Source organism: Elephantulus edwardii, unplaced genomic scaffold, assembly GCF_000299155.1.
Source record: "Elephantulus edwardii isolate Elephantulus edwardi_28Jun2011 unplaced genomic scaffold, EleEdw1.0 scaffold00255, whole genome shotgun sequence".
Lineage (NCBI taxonomy): Eukaryota > Metazoa > Chordata > Mammalia > Macroscelidea > Macroscelididae > Elephantulus > Elephantulus edwardii.
The window spans coordinates 4294255-4306910 of NW_006400005.1; the positions used below are offsets into that span (position 1 = coordinate 4294255).

At 38.6% G+C, this 12656-nt stretch overlaps 1 protein-coding gene across 5 annotated transcripts in view; it reads left to right on the forward strand.

The window, feature by feature from the left end:
* Positions 1 to 12327, forward strand: part of KCNQ5 (potassium voltage-gated channel, KQT-like subfamily, member 5) — a 997522-nt gene extending 985195 nt beyond the window's left edge. For all 5 annotated transcript variants that reach the window (XM_006899395.1, XM_006899397.1, XM_006899399.1 and 2 more), the window contains 3 exons: positions 3272 to 3403; positions 8318 to 8444; positions 10091 to 12327. In XM_006899395.1, coding sequence (XP_006899457.1) covers positions 3272 to 3403; positions 8318 to 8444; positions 10091 to 11053 — 1222 coding nt within the window. In that variant the 3' untranslated portion in view covers positions 11054 to 12327. The remainder of the gene's footprint in view (positions 1 to 3271; positions 3404 to 8317; positions 8445 to 10090) is intronic.
* Positions 12328 to 12656: the final 329 nt, after the last annotated feature.

Genomic DNA, 12656 nt, shown 5'->3' on the forward strand with positions numbered 1-12656 from the left:
ACCACCAACAGTGTATGAGAGTTCCCACCTTTCCAAATCCACTCCAACATTTATTCCTTGCTGTCTTGCTAAATTTTGCCACTGTTACTTGGGTAAGATGCTATTTCATTCTAGTTTTGATTTACATCTCTTACTGCTAGTGATTTTGAGCATTTCTTCTTGTGTCAACTGGCCATCTGAATGGTCTTCCTCTGTGAAGTTTTATTTGCTATCACCATGGATAGTGTTGGTGTATCCAAATAAAATTAAATTATTGGCAACTTCATTCTTTTCTGTTTCCCCCATAATATTGCCTGTTGGTACAGTGATGAGGGTTTTATTTTGTTGATGTTGAGATATAGTCCATAGAGAAGTCTTGGTCTTCTGCAGTAAATGCTTCAGATGTTTTTCACTTTCTGCAAGTAAGATAGTGTCATTTTCATATTACGGGCTATTAATTAATTAGTCTTTCTCAAATGCTGATGCCACATTCATCTTCACATAGTCCAGCTTTTTAAATCCTTTTCTCACGTACAGTTGAATAGGTATGAATAAAGCATACAGCCCTAGTGCATAGCTTTCTTGAGTTTAAATCATGCTGTGTCCTTGCTCTATTCATGAGAGCTTCTTGGTCTGTTAAGAGAGTAAGTGTTCTGGGATTCCTACTCTTCAGTATTAGCCATAATATGTTATCTACAAAGTCAAATGTTGTTGCATAGTTGAATAAACATACTTCTGGTACTCTACTTTCAATTAGGATTCACTTGACATCAGCAATGATATCCCTGGTACCATAGCCTCTTCTAAATCCAGCTTGAATTTCTCACAGTTCTCTATGTACTGTTCCAGCTGCTTTTTAAAAAAAAATCTTCAGCGTAATTTTAATTGCATTCAATATTAGTCATTTTGTTTGATCATTTCCACATTATGTTGGATCACTTTTTTTAATAGAATTAAAATGTTCTATTTAAACTATAAAACCTTAAGGACAGACTAAATCATTTCTAGTTCTCTTCATTCACAAAATATATGTATCCAGAGATAGTCCGCTATCTCTTTTTTTAATTAATATTTTCTAATTGATTTTTTAATTAATTTTTTATTATTATTTTGTGTGTGTTTACCATCAAATCAGATCTAACTGGTACAGGAGGAGATTTCCCTCCTTCACCAGCAGAACATCTGGTGGATTCAAACTGTGCACCTCTGGGAGTGCAGTGCAGCTTCTTGCCACTAGACCACCAGAGCTCTCTGTAGATCACCTTTTTTGAGAATGGAAACAAATGTGGATCTCTTCCAGTCATTTGGTCAGAGAATTAGCTTCCCTATTTTTTGGCAGACGTCATTGAGCATGTCCAGCATTATATGTTTTCTGAAGCACTTTAATTGGTATTCCATCAACTCCTGAAGCCTTGTTCTTTGTCAGTGTCTTCCGTGTAGGTTGAACTTTTTTCCACTTTCCACCAAGGAACAGTAAATGGGTCCCACACTGTATAATCCATCAATGTGGCAATGGAAGTCATTAATATTTGAAAACTAAAGCCACTTAGTTGAAAAACAGTATAATATTTACTTGCAATAAAGCTGAATAAGTTCATTTAAATGTTATACTTCTTTGCTTTCATCAGGAATCAAGCAACTGAATATCATGGGTAGATTGACTGTAGATGGCATCATGGAACTTACGGGTGAAATACTGAAGTCTATATTGGTGGAGACATTGTAATGAGAGAGATAGCTGATTTGAAAAATTTAGGCACCTAATCTTAGTCAATGTGTCAGTGTGTGTTTAAAACAAAAGCTACTCGTTTAGCTAATCAAATAATGCACTGCAGAAATTTCTGTAAAAGTTTTTCGTAAATCATACACAAATGTATATAGACCTTTAGAAAAATAAAGTTTCATAAACATCTGCTTCTTTAAAATTCACATAGTTACACTCAACAACCTACATTATGGAAATGACACAACCTTGCTAGCTGAAACTGAGGAGGACCTGAAGTACTTGATGCAGAAGGTTAAGGACTTCAATGTGGATTGAAGCTCAATATTAAGAAGACAGACTCTCAATACTGGGCCAATTGGCAGAACCATGATAAATGGAGAAGAGATTGAGATTTTCAACAAGTTCAGCTTACTCAGCTCCACAATCAACTCCTTTGGTATCAGCAGACAAAGGACAAATTGCACTGGGAAAATCTTCTGTCAGGGACCTCTCCAGAGTACTGAAAAGCAGCAATGTCAGTCTAGAGACTAAGGTGCACTTGATCCAGGCCATGGTCTTTGCAGTTACTTGCTATGCATCAGAGAGCTGAATAATGGTGTGGATGAAAGAGGAAGAATTGATGCCTTTGAGTTGTGAAAAATAGCTTGAACATACCAAGAAAACAAATAGTTCTGTCTTGGAATGGTGAAACCAAGTTTCTCCTTGAAGAATAGGAATTTAAAGCTCTGCCTCACATACCTTGGGCTCATGACCAGGAGGGATTGATTCTTGGAGAAGTCTATCATGCTCAGAAGGGTGGAGGGACAGTGCAAGAGAAGAAGACCTCAGCTAAGACAGATTGATACAGTAACTAGGGCAACAGGGGTTAGTGTGTGAGAGTCAGTGAGTCTGGCTCAGGACAGGACATGGTTATGAGCTGTTGTACATAGTGTCACTTTGAGTCACAGGCAACTCAACAGCACATAACATCACTAAAAACGATTTCAATATCATTTAGCTTTTAAATGGATGAATTGATACCTACTTCACAGCAACAGATTTGAGGAATTTTTGTCTTGTTTCATTTTTTTGTTATCATTAAAAATTATAACTTGGAGTTCTCAGCATTACATACAAAATGTAGAATACTATTTTTTACTTTAATTTACAGTTTCAGTGAACATTAGAAGGGTACAATACTTAGTATTTAATCTCTTTTTTTAAGTGTTCTTTTCTGTTCTCAAGGTGGGTCTTATAAAATGTTTTCTTAAATTATGTACCAAAATTGTGGGTTGCATCTATAAAGGCATAAAACAATTTGATGTATGACTTTTTCCTCCAGAATTTCTTGTATTTTCACAAGTTATTACTTTGAGGAGGAAGCTCTAGTGACCTAGTGCCTAGTGACTTTTGCCACCAACCCAAGAACAGGTAGGTCAAATCCACCACCTGCTCGCATGTGATTTACAGCCTCTGAAAACCCACTGGGAGGTCAGCTATGAATCAGTTCCAACTCAGCAGCACTTAACAACAACAGTGTATTTAATGACATTAGATAGATACATGTTACTCCGTTGATTTTTCCAGAATTATGAAATTTCATGTTGCAAAGCGGAAGTTTAAAGAAACATTACGCCCATATGATGTAAAAGATGTCATTGAACAGTATTCTGCAGGCCATCTGGACATGCTGTGTAGAATTAAAAGCCTTCAAACACGGTAAGTGATAAAATGTTATTCTTTGTGATGAAATGGACATAGAAATTATGTAGGAGGAATTTCTCTGTTTTAGAGAAAGTTTCAGAATTTCATAGTTCAACATTTTTGGTGGATAACTGTACTTTTTCTTTTAATATTGATTTTTATTTAAGGGTGGGAATCAGGTACTAAGAGCTCCTGACTATGAACAGTATTCCATTTCTTCATGTGTTTGAGAAAAAAAGAAAAAACCCAACAAACAACAAAGCAACCCTCCCAACTTATTTAGTGCTTGTTTCATAATGTTGCCATGAGAATTAAATAAGTTAACATATGTAACTTAGAATACATTGTAATCTGACATACTCAATAAATATTAATGGTTGTTGCTAATGTCATCATTCCTGCTGCTAATGCTCCTTTTACTGTTTTTGCTGTGATTTAAATCCTAACTGTTCTTTAGAAATAAGCTCTTTTTCCTCCATAAAACTTAACCTGACTATTTGGTCCACATCAGGCCTTGCCTTCCTTTGACCATATTTCTACAGTTGTGTAGTCTCAAGCATGTTGTGATGCCCACAAAAAGGCCACACTCCAACATCTTGAACCCATCAATAGGAAAAAGATGGGAAATTTCCTCCTGTTAAAAGTTATAGCCTCAGAAACCTGATATGAGGGGGTATCTATGAGTCACAATCAACCTGTCTGTGTGATATTTCATTTACAGGGCATAAGAAGTAGTCCTGGCTGTACAATGGTTAAGCACTTTGCTGCTAATAGAATGGTTAAGAGTTCAAAACCACCAGCCACACCACATGAGAAAAGGCATAGCAATCGGATATCATAAATTTTACAGCCTAACAAACTCTATGAAGCAGTTCTGCTCTGTCATGTTGTTATTGTTGTTTGTTGTTATGTGCCGTTGAGTCAACCATGATGCATGGTGACCCTAAGCACAGTAGCTCCGATCCTTGCTCTATCCTGACCTAATCTCACTGTTTCTGACACACCTACCCGCCCCCCACCTCCCACCTCCAGTTACTGTGGCAATCCATCTCATCTGGGGTCTTCTCCACCGCTGTCTCTCCACCCTTCCAGGCATGATACTCTTCTCCAAGGACTGATCCTTTCTGATAACATGCCCAAATTATGTGAGATGGAGTCTAAAAATCCTTGCCTCCAAGGAACAGATTGGCTTCACCCTCTCCAGAACAGACCTGTTAGTTCTTTTGACCGTCCATATTCAATACTCTTCTCCAGCACCACAACTCAAAGGCATCAGTTCTACTTCTGTTCTCTTTGGTCATTATCTAGCTCTTTGATGCATAACAAGTAATTGCAAAGACCATGGCCTGAATTGGGTACACCTTAGTCTCTAGACTGACAGTTTTGCTCTGCAGCACTCTGGAGATGTCCCTGAGAGCAGATTTTCCTAATGCAGTTTGTCTTTTGATTTCTTGGTCTCTGGTACTAAGAGTGTTGATTGTGGGATCAAGCAAGCTGAAATTGTTAGCAATGTTAATCTTCTTTATCTGTCATCTTCAAATTGACTCGGTGGTGAAAATCTTCATTTTCTTGATATTGAGCTTCAATCCATATTGCAGACCCTCTGCAAATGTCTTCCTCCAATCCTGATGCCACATTCCTCTTCACAAAGTCCAGCCTCTCAAATGATCTGCTTTGCATATAGATTGAAAAGGTATGAAGACAGGATGCATCCTTGATGCACTCTTTTTGTGATTTTTATTAACCTGTCACTTATTATCATGTTAAAAAAGCATGGGCTGCCTGGGGATGGCCACATCTGTCTTTTATTAAATTCACAAAGAGGATCTGTCCTAGTCCACAGCATCAGTATCACAAAACCAATTCCCATGAGGTTAGAGACGTGCCTCTTTCTTCTCATCCCAATCTTACTGCTCTGCTGGGTCCAGAATCCAATGTGATAGCTCACAGGCCACACAGAACCATATTGGAGAAGTCAAAAGGTTATAGTCCAGTTTATTAACAGAATACAGTCAAGACAGCTCCCTGAATGTGCACAAAGGCATCTCAGTCTTGAACCTTGTAGCTTTTGTTCAGTGTTCCCAAATTCTCACTCCTGCCAATATTGGTTTCCCACTCCCAATTGTCCAACAAAGCTCTCAGTCCTGCCAATATTGGCTTTCCTCCACTAAGGTTCCATCTCAGGCCTCCAGTCATGTCTCTAGTTCAGCCATAGATGTTGCTGCCCTAGGTGGATATAGAGCAAGAAGAGTGTCCTACATTCTCTTGCTTCTTGTTCACTGGTGCCACATCTGTCTGCCTCTCACTGTGCTGCTTACTTGCTCAATTCAATGATGAGAATAGCCAACCCCTAAGCCCTTTGTAGATTGTTGAGACTTAACCAATTCCCTTGTGGTATGTAAATAGCCAAACCTTTGTGGATAGGTTAACATACACTATTTGCATATTTGTCCATTCACATAGCAAAAAAATGGTTAGGAAAAGTCACATTGAAAGATAAACTCTGCAGATCACTGTGAGTTTGAATCAACCCACTGGCAACTAACAACATCAACAACAGATCCCAGAAATAGTTTTCAGGTAACACAAATGATTGAGTACCCTGCTACTATCAGAAGTGCCTCAGAAGAAAAGCCTGGAGATCTTCCAAAAGGCCACAGCCGTGAAAACCCTAAGGAGCCCAGTTCAACTCTGAAGCCAATGGAATCATCGCATTTAGTCATAGCTGATTCCACAGCAACTGATTTAGGGTGTAATTTTTATCGGATTTTCAGAAAATGAAATACTTTTATTTTGGCATGCTGGATCAGAGAAACAAGTGTATTCAAATTGCATTCTTGCCTTTTATTTGTTTTGGGGGTATTTTGGGGGATTCTCTGTCCTACATGATATTTGGTGGTGATGGTTTTTGTGGTTTGTTGTTGCTGTTGTTGTTGTTTGCCATCGAGTTGGAACCAACTCATAGCCGACCCTCCAGCAAGTTCAGAGGCACATAATTCACATGGAAGAAGATCTCCTATCTTTCTCCTGTGGAGCAGCTGGCAGATTTGGACAGCATGTCTTTGGGATTGCAGCATAGCATTTTACCACTAGGCCAACTGAACTCCCTACTAGATAGACTTAAACTGTGCAAATGCTCGACTACTCTTTGAAAAGTTGGAGGTTCAAGTCTATTCACAGGCACCTCAGAAAGAAAGCCTAGCAATCTACAACAGAAAAATCAGTCATTGAAATCTTATGGAGCACACATCTATTGTAACATACTCCAGTCTCCATGAACCAACAAAGCAGCAAGTTACAGGATCATGTGTGAAAACTAGAGTTAGGTTAGAGTAAGTGAGGTTAAGCTAGGTTAGGCTATAATGCTAAATATACAGTCTTTCCCATACTCATCTTGAGTAATTAAAAGAAATGAACTGAGATGTTACTTCTAATCACGTATGGTTGAATGTGTTATATCAGCACCAAATTATGTGTCAATTCAGATTTTAAGAGCTTTGATTCTTAACAGTCACATATTTATCTACATTTTAAAATTTATTAATACTTTATAAGTGAGATAAGGAGACTTGGAGCACTGGTGGCACAACAGTTAAAGAATTGGATCGTTGTCCAGAAAGTCAGCAGTTGAAACTCACCAGCTGCTCTGAGGAGGAAGTTGAGTCTGTCTGCTTCTGTAAATAAGCCTTGGAAACCCTAGGGGTAATTCTGCTCTGTCCTGGAAGGACAGACTCTCCCCAAAGGCAATGAAGCTGGAGGGTTGGGTTGGGTTGGGTTGGGTTGATTTTTTGGTAGGAAGTGTCTCTTAAATATTTTTATATCCCTTCAGACACTTCATGGGAAAAAGATAGACAATCTCCTCCCATGAGATTTCCTGCCTCTGAAAATCTGGAGGGTGAGCTATGAGTTGGTTACAACTCAATGGTACACAACAACACAGACACTTAAAAAGTTCTGGTGGCTTAGTGGTAAGGAGTTGCAGTGCCAACCCAAAGGCAAGCAGTTCGAGTCTGGTCAATCTCTTCCCACATAATCTACTGCCTCTGAAAATCCACTGGAGGGTCAGCTATGAGTCTGTTCCTACTTTATGGTCCACAACAAAGGCATATAGCCCATGGTGAGACCCTTTCTGGATTTTTAATAGAAAAACTTGTTGAACATTTATAGAAATTTTCATTTACTCACTTATTCAAAAGGTAACTCTAATCCTGTTATGTATACCAGACACTGTGGACATGCAGTCCTTATACAGAAGCTTAATAGATTAGATGTCACAGCAATAGGAGGGCTCGGCATGTATTTCTATACAGAATGTAAACTAGAAATATGGATCAATAACTTTAATAATTCAGTTCTAACACGCGCATACTTTAAAAAAGTATATAATTGTCATTTAAATTGATTAAATCTCCCTGAAAATGATCTTTTTCCATCCTGTGTTCATATTAAAACCTTTATATAGGAGACCTTGATCTTTAAGTCCTTAAAGGAAGTGTCTTTGAACTACTACAGAATTCATAAAACAAAGCTTGACTTCCAGCTCATGAAATGTACACTGTTCCGTGAAGCTGTACTCACTGAATAACAGAACAAACTACAGATTAATGAAAAGTATGATTTCCTCATATTTTGAAGTGCTTGAATTCAGGAACTGCCTGGCCAGAGGTGGCAACATATTCCTTTGCAGCTGAAGACAGATCACCTATGAGCGATTTCTTCATGTGCCAGAATAAGAAAGAGAAAGTCAATTTTGTGCAAGATTCTTATGTTGAAAAATTAGCACATCAACTGCAAAAAGTTTATCTTTATTTCACCTTATGTAAATCAAAGATAATTGTAATATATTCCTTTCAAAGCATTTCATTCTTGTCTAAGCAAATCTCCATCTTCAGCACTCATAATCAGACCTTTTTTGTTTTTTTCTGATAGTGTCGATCAAATTCTTGGAAAAGGGCAAATCACATCAGACAAGAAGAGCCGAGACAAAATAACCGCAGAGCATGAAACCACTGATGACCTCAGCATGCTTGGCCGAGTGGTCAAGGTGGAAAAACAGGTGCCACTCAAGTACCCGGGTTAACGTCTTAGCCAGGATTTTTTTTTAAAATCAGTATATAGGCAATTTAAAGTATTGAAGGGATTGATATAATTCTGAAAGAATTAATAAAATTAAAGTTTTGTATGTAGACATTGTCTACTAAGCATCTTTGAATTTTTACATAAGGAGCAGTTTCATCTTATTAGTTAGTATTTGAACTGGAAGCACCTGTAGATTTTCATTAGTAAAATAACCAAGACTTTTTTTTTCACTTCCATTTTTGTTATTTTCACTTCTTTAGTTCCCTCTTTTCAAAAATAGAACAAAACCTCATTATAATAATGATGGCACATTTAATGTTTGTTAACCTGAAAACTGTATCTTCACACACAATGACTAGTTTTCAGGAATCTACAAATCAAATTTAATCAGAAATGTTCCACATATTAATTTTGAAACATTCTGTTCCTTTATTCTTCTATTCATAGTCGCTTTGATTGATATTTAAAAGCTTCATCTCATAAGCTCAGTTCTACAGTGCAGTACAGGTCCAGGGTGTATTCACAGAACAGAATGAGTTAGACAATCTGATTAGCCTGGGGAGTCTCAAAGTTGCATATGTTTAATGCTTATGTGATTTTTTTTGAGAACACAAGTTGTCTGTTTTAAAGAGTTGGAAGGTGGTACTGCCAATGATAACCATGTAGGTACCAAAGCATCCCTTTTCTCTGTAAATTCTTGTTTTACCCTATCACTGTTACATTGCACATTCTTTTTTAACTTTTCTTTTTTTAATTTTTTTTGTTTTTTTTTAATTTATTATTCATTTCAATGAAAATTTACAGTGACTTTGGATTTCCAATTATTCATTGTTGCACTTTTCTTCCCTCCCAACCCTCCTACCTAGTACACTACCCACTTGGAAAAGTAAAAGAAAAAATCTTTCATTGTTTTACAATCCCTCCCCCCAGGTCCACTCCACTATGCAGCCTTCGCTCTGGACTCCTGTCATGACAAAAATACCTAATCATATATCCCTTTCTCCCTCATCTGTTTCAAAGCAGTATACTTTATTGAACCCATCTTTCTTAGTCTCCCCCAAAGCCCGAGGTCAGTCCTGTTTTACAACAGTGGCACCATGCAGTATTTGTCCTTTTGTGACTGAGATACTTCATTCAGCATAATGTCCTCCAGAGTCACCATTTTGAATAATATTGCATGAGTTCCTTATTTTTCAATGTAGCATAGTATTCTATTGTATGAAAATACCACAGCTTCTCTATCCATTCGTATGTTGATGGGCACTTAGGTTGTTTCCAACTCCTTGCTATTGTGAGCAAAGCCGTGATAAACATGGACGTGCATATATCTGCTTGGATGTCAGTTATGGTCTCTTTGGGGTATATTCCCAGTAGTGGAATTGCTGGGTTGAATGGTATCTCTATTTGTAACTTTTTGAGAAAGCGCCATACCGCCTTCCGCAGTGGTTGCACTTCCACCAGCAGTGAATAAGTGTTCTAGTTTCTCCACAACATTTGTTGCTTGCTGTTCTGTTAAATTTTGCTATTATGACTGGGTGAGATGATATCTCATAGTTGTTTTGATGTGAAGTTCATTTTTAATAACATGTTATACTTATTTGTGATCATTTATCCCCCTTACAGGTACAGTCCATTGAGTCCAAACTGGACTGCCTGCTGGACATATATCAGCAGGTCCTCCGGAAAGGCTCTGCCTCAGCCCTCACTTTGGCCTCCTTCCAGATCCCACCTTTTGAATGTGAACAGACATCTGACTATCAGAGCCCTGTGGATAGCAAAGACCTATCCAGTTCCACACAAAACAGTGGCTGCTTATCTAGATCAGCCAGTGCCAACATCTCGAGGGGCCTGCAGTTCATCCTGACACCAAATGAGTTCAGCACTCAGACCTTCTATGCGCTTAGCCCTACTATGCACAGTCAAGCCACACAGGTGCCAGTGAGTCAAAGTGATGGCTCCTCCATGGTGGCCAACAACAACATTGCAAACCAAATAAATGTGGCACCCAAGCCAGCAGCCCCAACAACTTTACAGATTCCACCTCCTCTCCCAGCCATCAAGCATCTGCCCAGGCCAGAACCCCTGCACTCGAACCCCACAGGATTACAGGAAAGCTTACAAGACGTCACCACCTGCCTTGTTGCCTCCAAGGACAGTGTTCAGGTTGCACAGTCCAATCTGACCAAGGACCGTTCTCTGAGGAAAAGCTTTGACATGGGAGGAGAAACTCTACTGTCTGTCCATCCCATGGTGCCAAAGGATTTGGGTAAATCCTTGTCTGTGCAAAACCTGATCAGGTCATCAGAGGAACTGAATATACAGCTTTCAGGGAGCGAGTCAAGTGGCTCCAGAGGCAGCCAAGATTTCTACCCCAAATGGAGGGAGTCCAAATTGTTTATAACTGATGAAGAGGTGGGTCCCGAGGAGGCTGAGACAGACACTTTTGATGCTGCGCTGCAGCCTGCCAGGGAAGCTGCTTTGGCTTCAGACTCTCTTAGGACTGGAAGATCACGATCATCTCAAAGCATTTGTAAGGCGGGAGAAAGTACAGATGCCCTCAGCTTGCCTCATGTCAAACTGAAATAAGTTCTCTGTTTTCTTTCTAGACATAGCAGTTCCTTTAGCCATACATATCATTGCATGATCTATTTTGAAAGCCCTTCTAAAAAGCTGACACTGCAAAAATCAGGGGAGAACGTGAAAGACTGTGTAAAAGCCTGTTATCTTTTAATTGCATGAAAATGCATGTTTAAGGGTGGCTGAATTCCAAGGTACATCCACATTAACCTACTCATTTAGCAACGTACCTTGAGTTTTAAAAAAAAATCCAAGAAACCGAACACTGCTGATGCTAAGGAGGGTATGAAAATGCCAAGATGAGGTCGTTTAAAAGATTTGACACTGTGTTTGGAAAATCTGGATGTCAGTGTCTTCAAAGCATTTCTGCTTTGTGGTTAACTACAAAAAAGATTTTCAAAATTAGGCCATAATGTCAGTTAAAATGTGATGGCTATCAGCAGCTGCTAGCAAGGTACCAAGCAAAGCAGAATTCAGGAGTAACAGAAATGGCTGCATATTTCAAGATCTATTTGGCAACTCCTTTCTATTCAGTCGTTTTATCATTAATGTGATTTGAATGTCAATTTGTGTGCTTTTGGTGATTCAGCGCTGTGGCAAGCCGTTTTGCACATCATTTTCATATTGTTCTTTAAGATAAGGATGTTCTTCAGTTAGAAAATGTGCAGGTAATGGTATTCAGGGCCAGTGGGTCAAATAAACAATTTCACATGTGTGACTTTATAGTAACATAGTCCCTGGTGGCTGGATCAACTTTCTAAGTGGCCAACTTCTACACAAGTAGATGAACCATTGATAAATAAGCAGCCAGTACAGTTGGGCTGATCCCTTAACCTCTCGGGTCTGGTGCCAATCCCAGGGGGATCTTGAGAAACTATGCTCATTAAGTTGACATATAGGACAGGAGCCTGGGAACTTTGAATGGGACTGAGATGGGAAAAGACTTGAGCAATACAAAAACAACACCAGGAATAAAAAAATAAATAAATATTGCTCCCCCTTCATTGGCCAGTGAGGAAGAAGAAACAAACCCAAACAGAAGAATGAAATTTTTTTGAAGATAAATATTGCTAGGAAATCCAACTACCTAATTATCCCTTATTCTTCTATAAAACATAGAATTTTGAAAGCTATTTATTTTTAATATGCCCCTTGAATGTCTTTTGCTATTATGTAGTACATTTTGCATATGAAAGGGTAAAGGTAAATGTTCTTTGTTTTTTTATACTGTAGTGAACATTTTCTATTCTCCCCAAAACTGTTACCCCAAATCTGAAATTTCTCAGCCAGGTAATACCAGCAGGGTCTGCAAATCAATACCTTTAGTAACATGGCAAGGCAGCCAAAAAGACCAAGGGAAAGAAAACAAAATGAAAAACACATTTACCAGAAAGCAAGCAATATTGAAATCAATTTTTAGAAACCAAACAAGCTTTCTCAGATCACCAAAACATCATAGTAATGGCATTCTCAAGACAAGGAGAAAAAGGTATTATATCAGTTCAGCTAATACCATTTATAAGAAAGCGAGATGTTAGTGCTGCCTTCCAAAAACTTCTCTAGCAACCAATGAGGGAAACAGGGATACCAGCTGGTTATTCAAGAGAGGAAG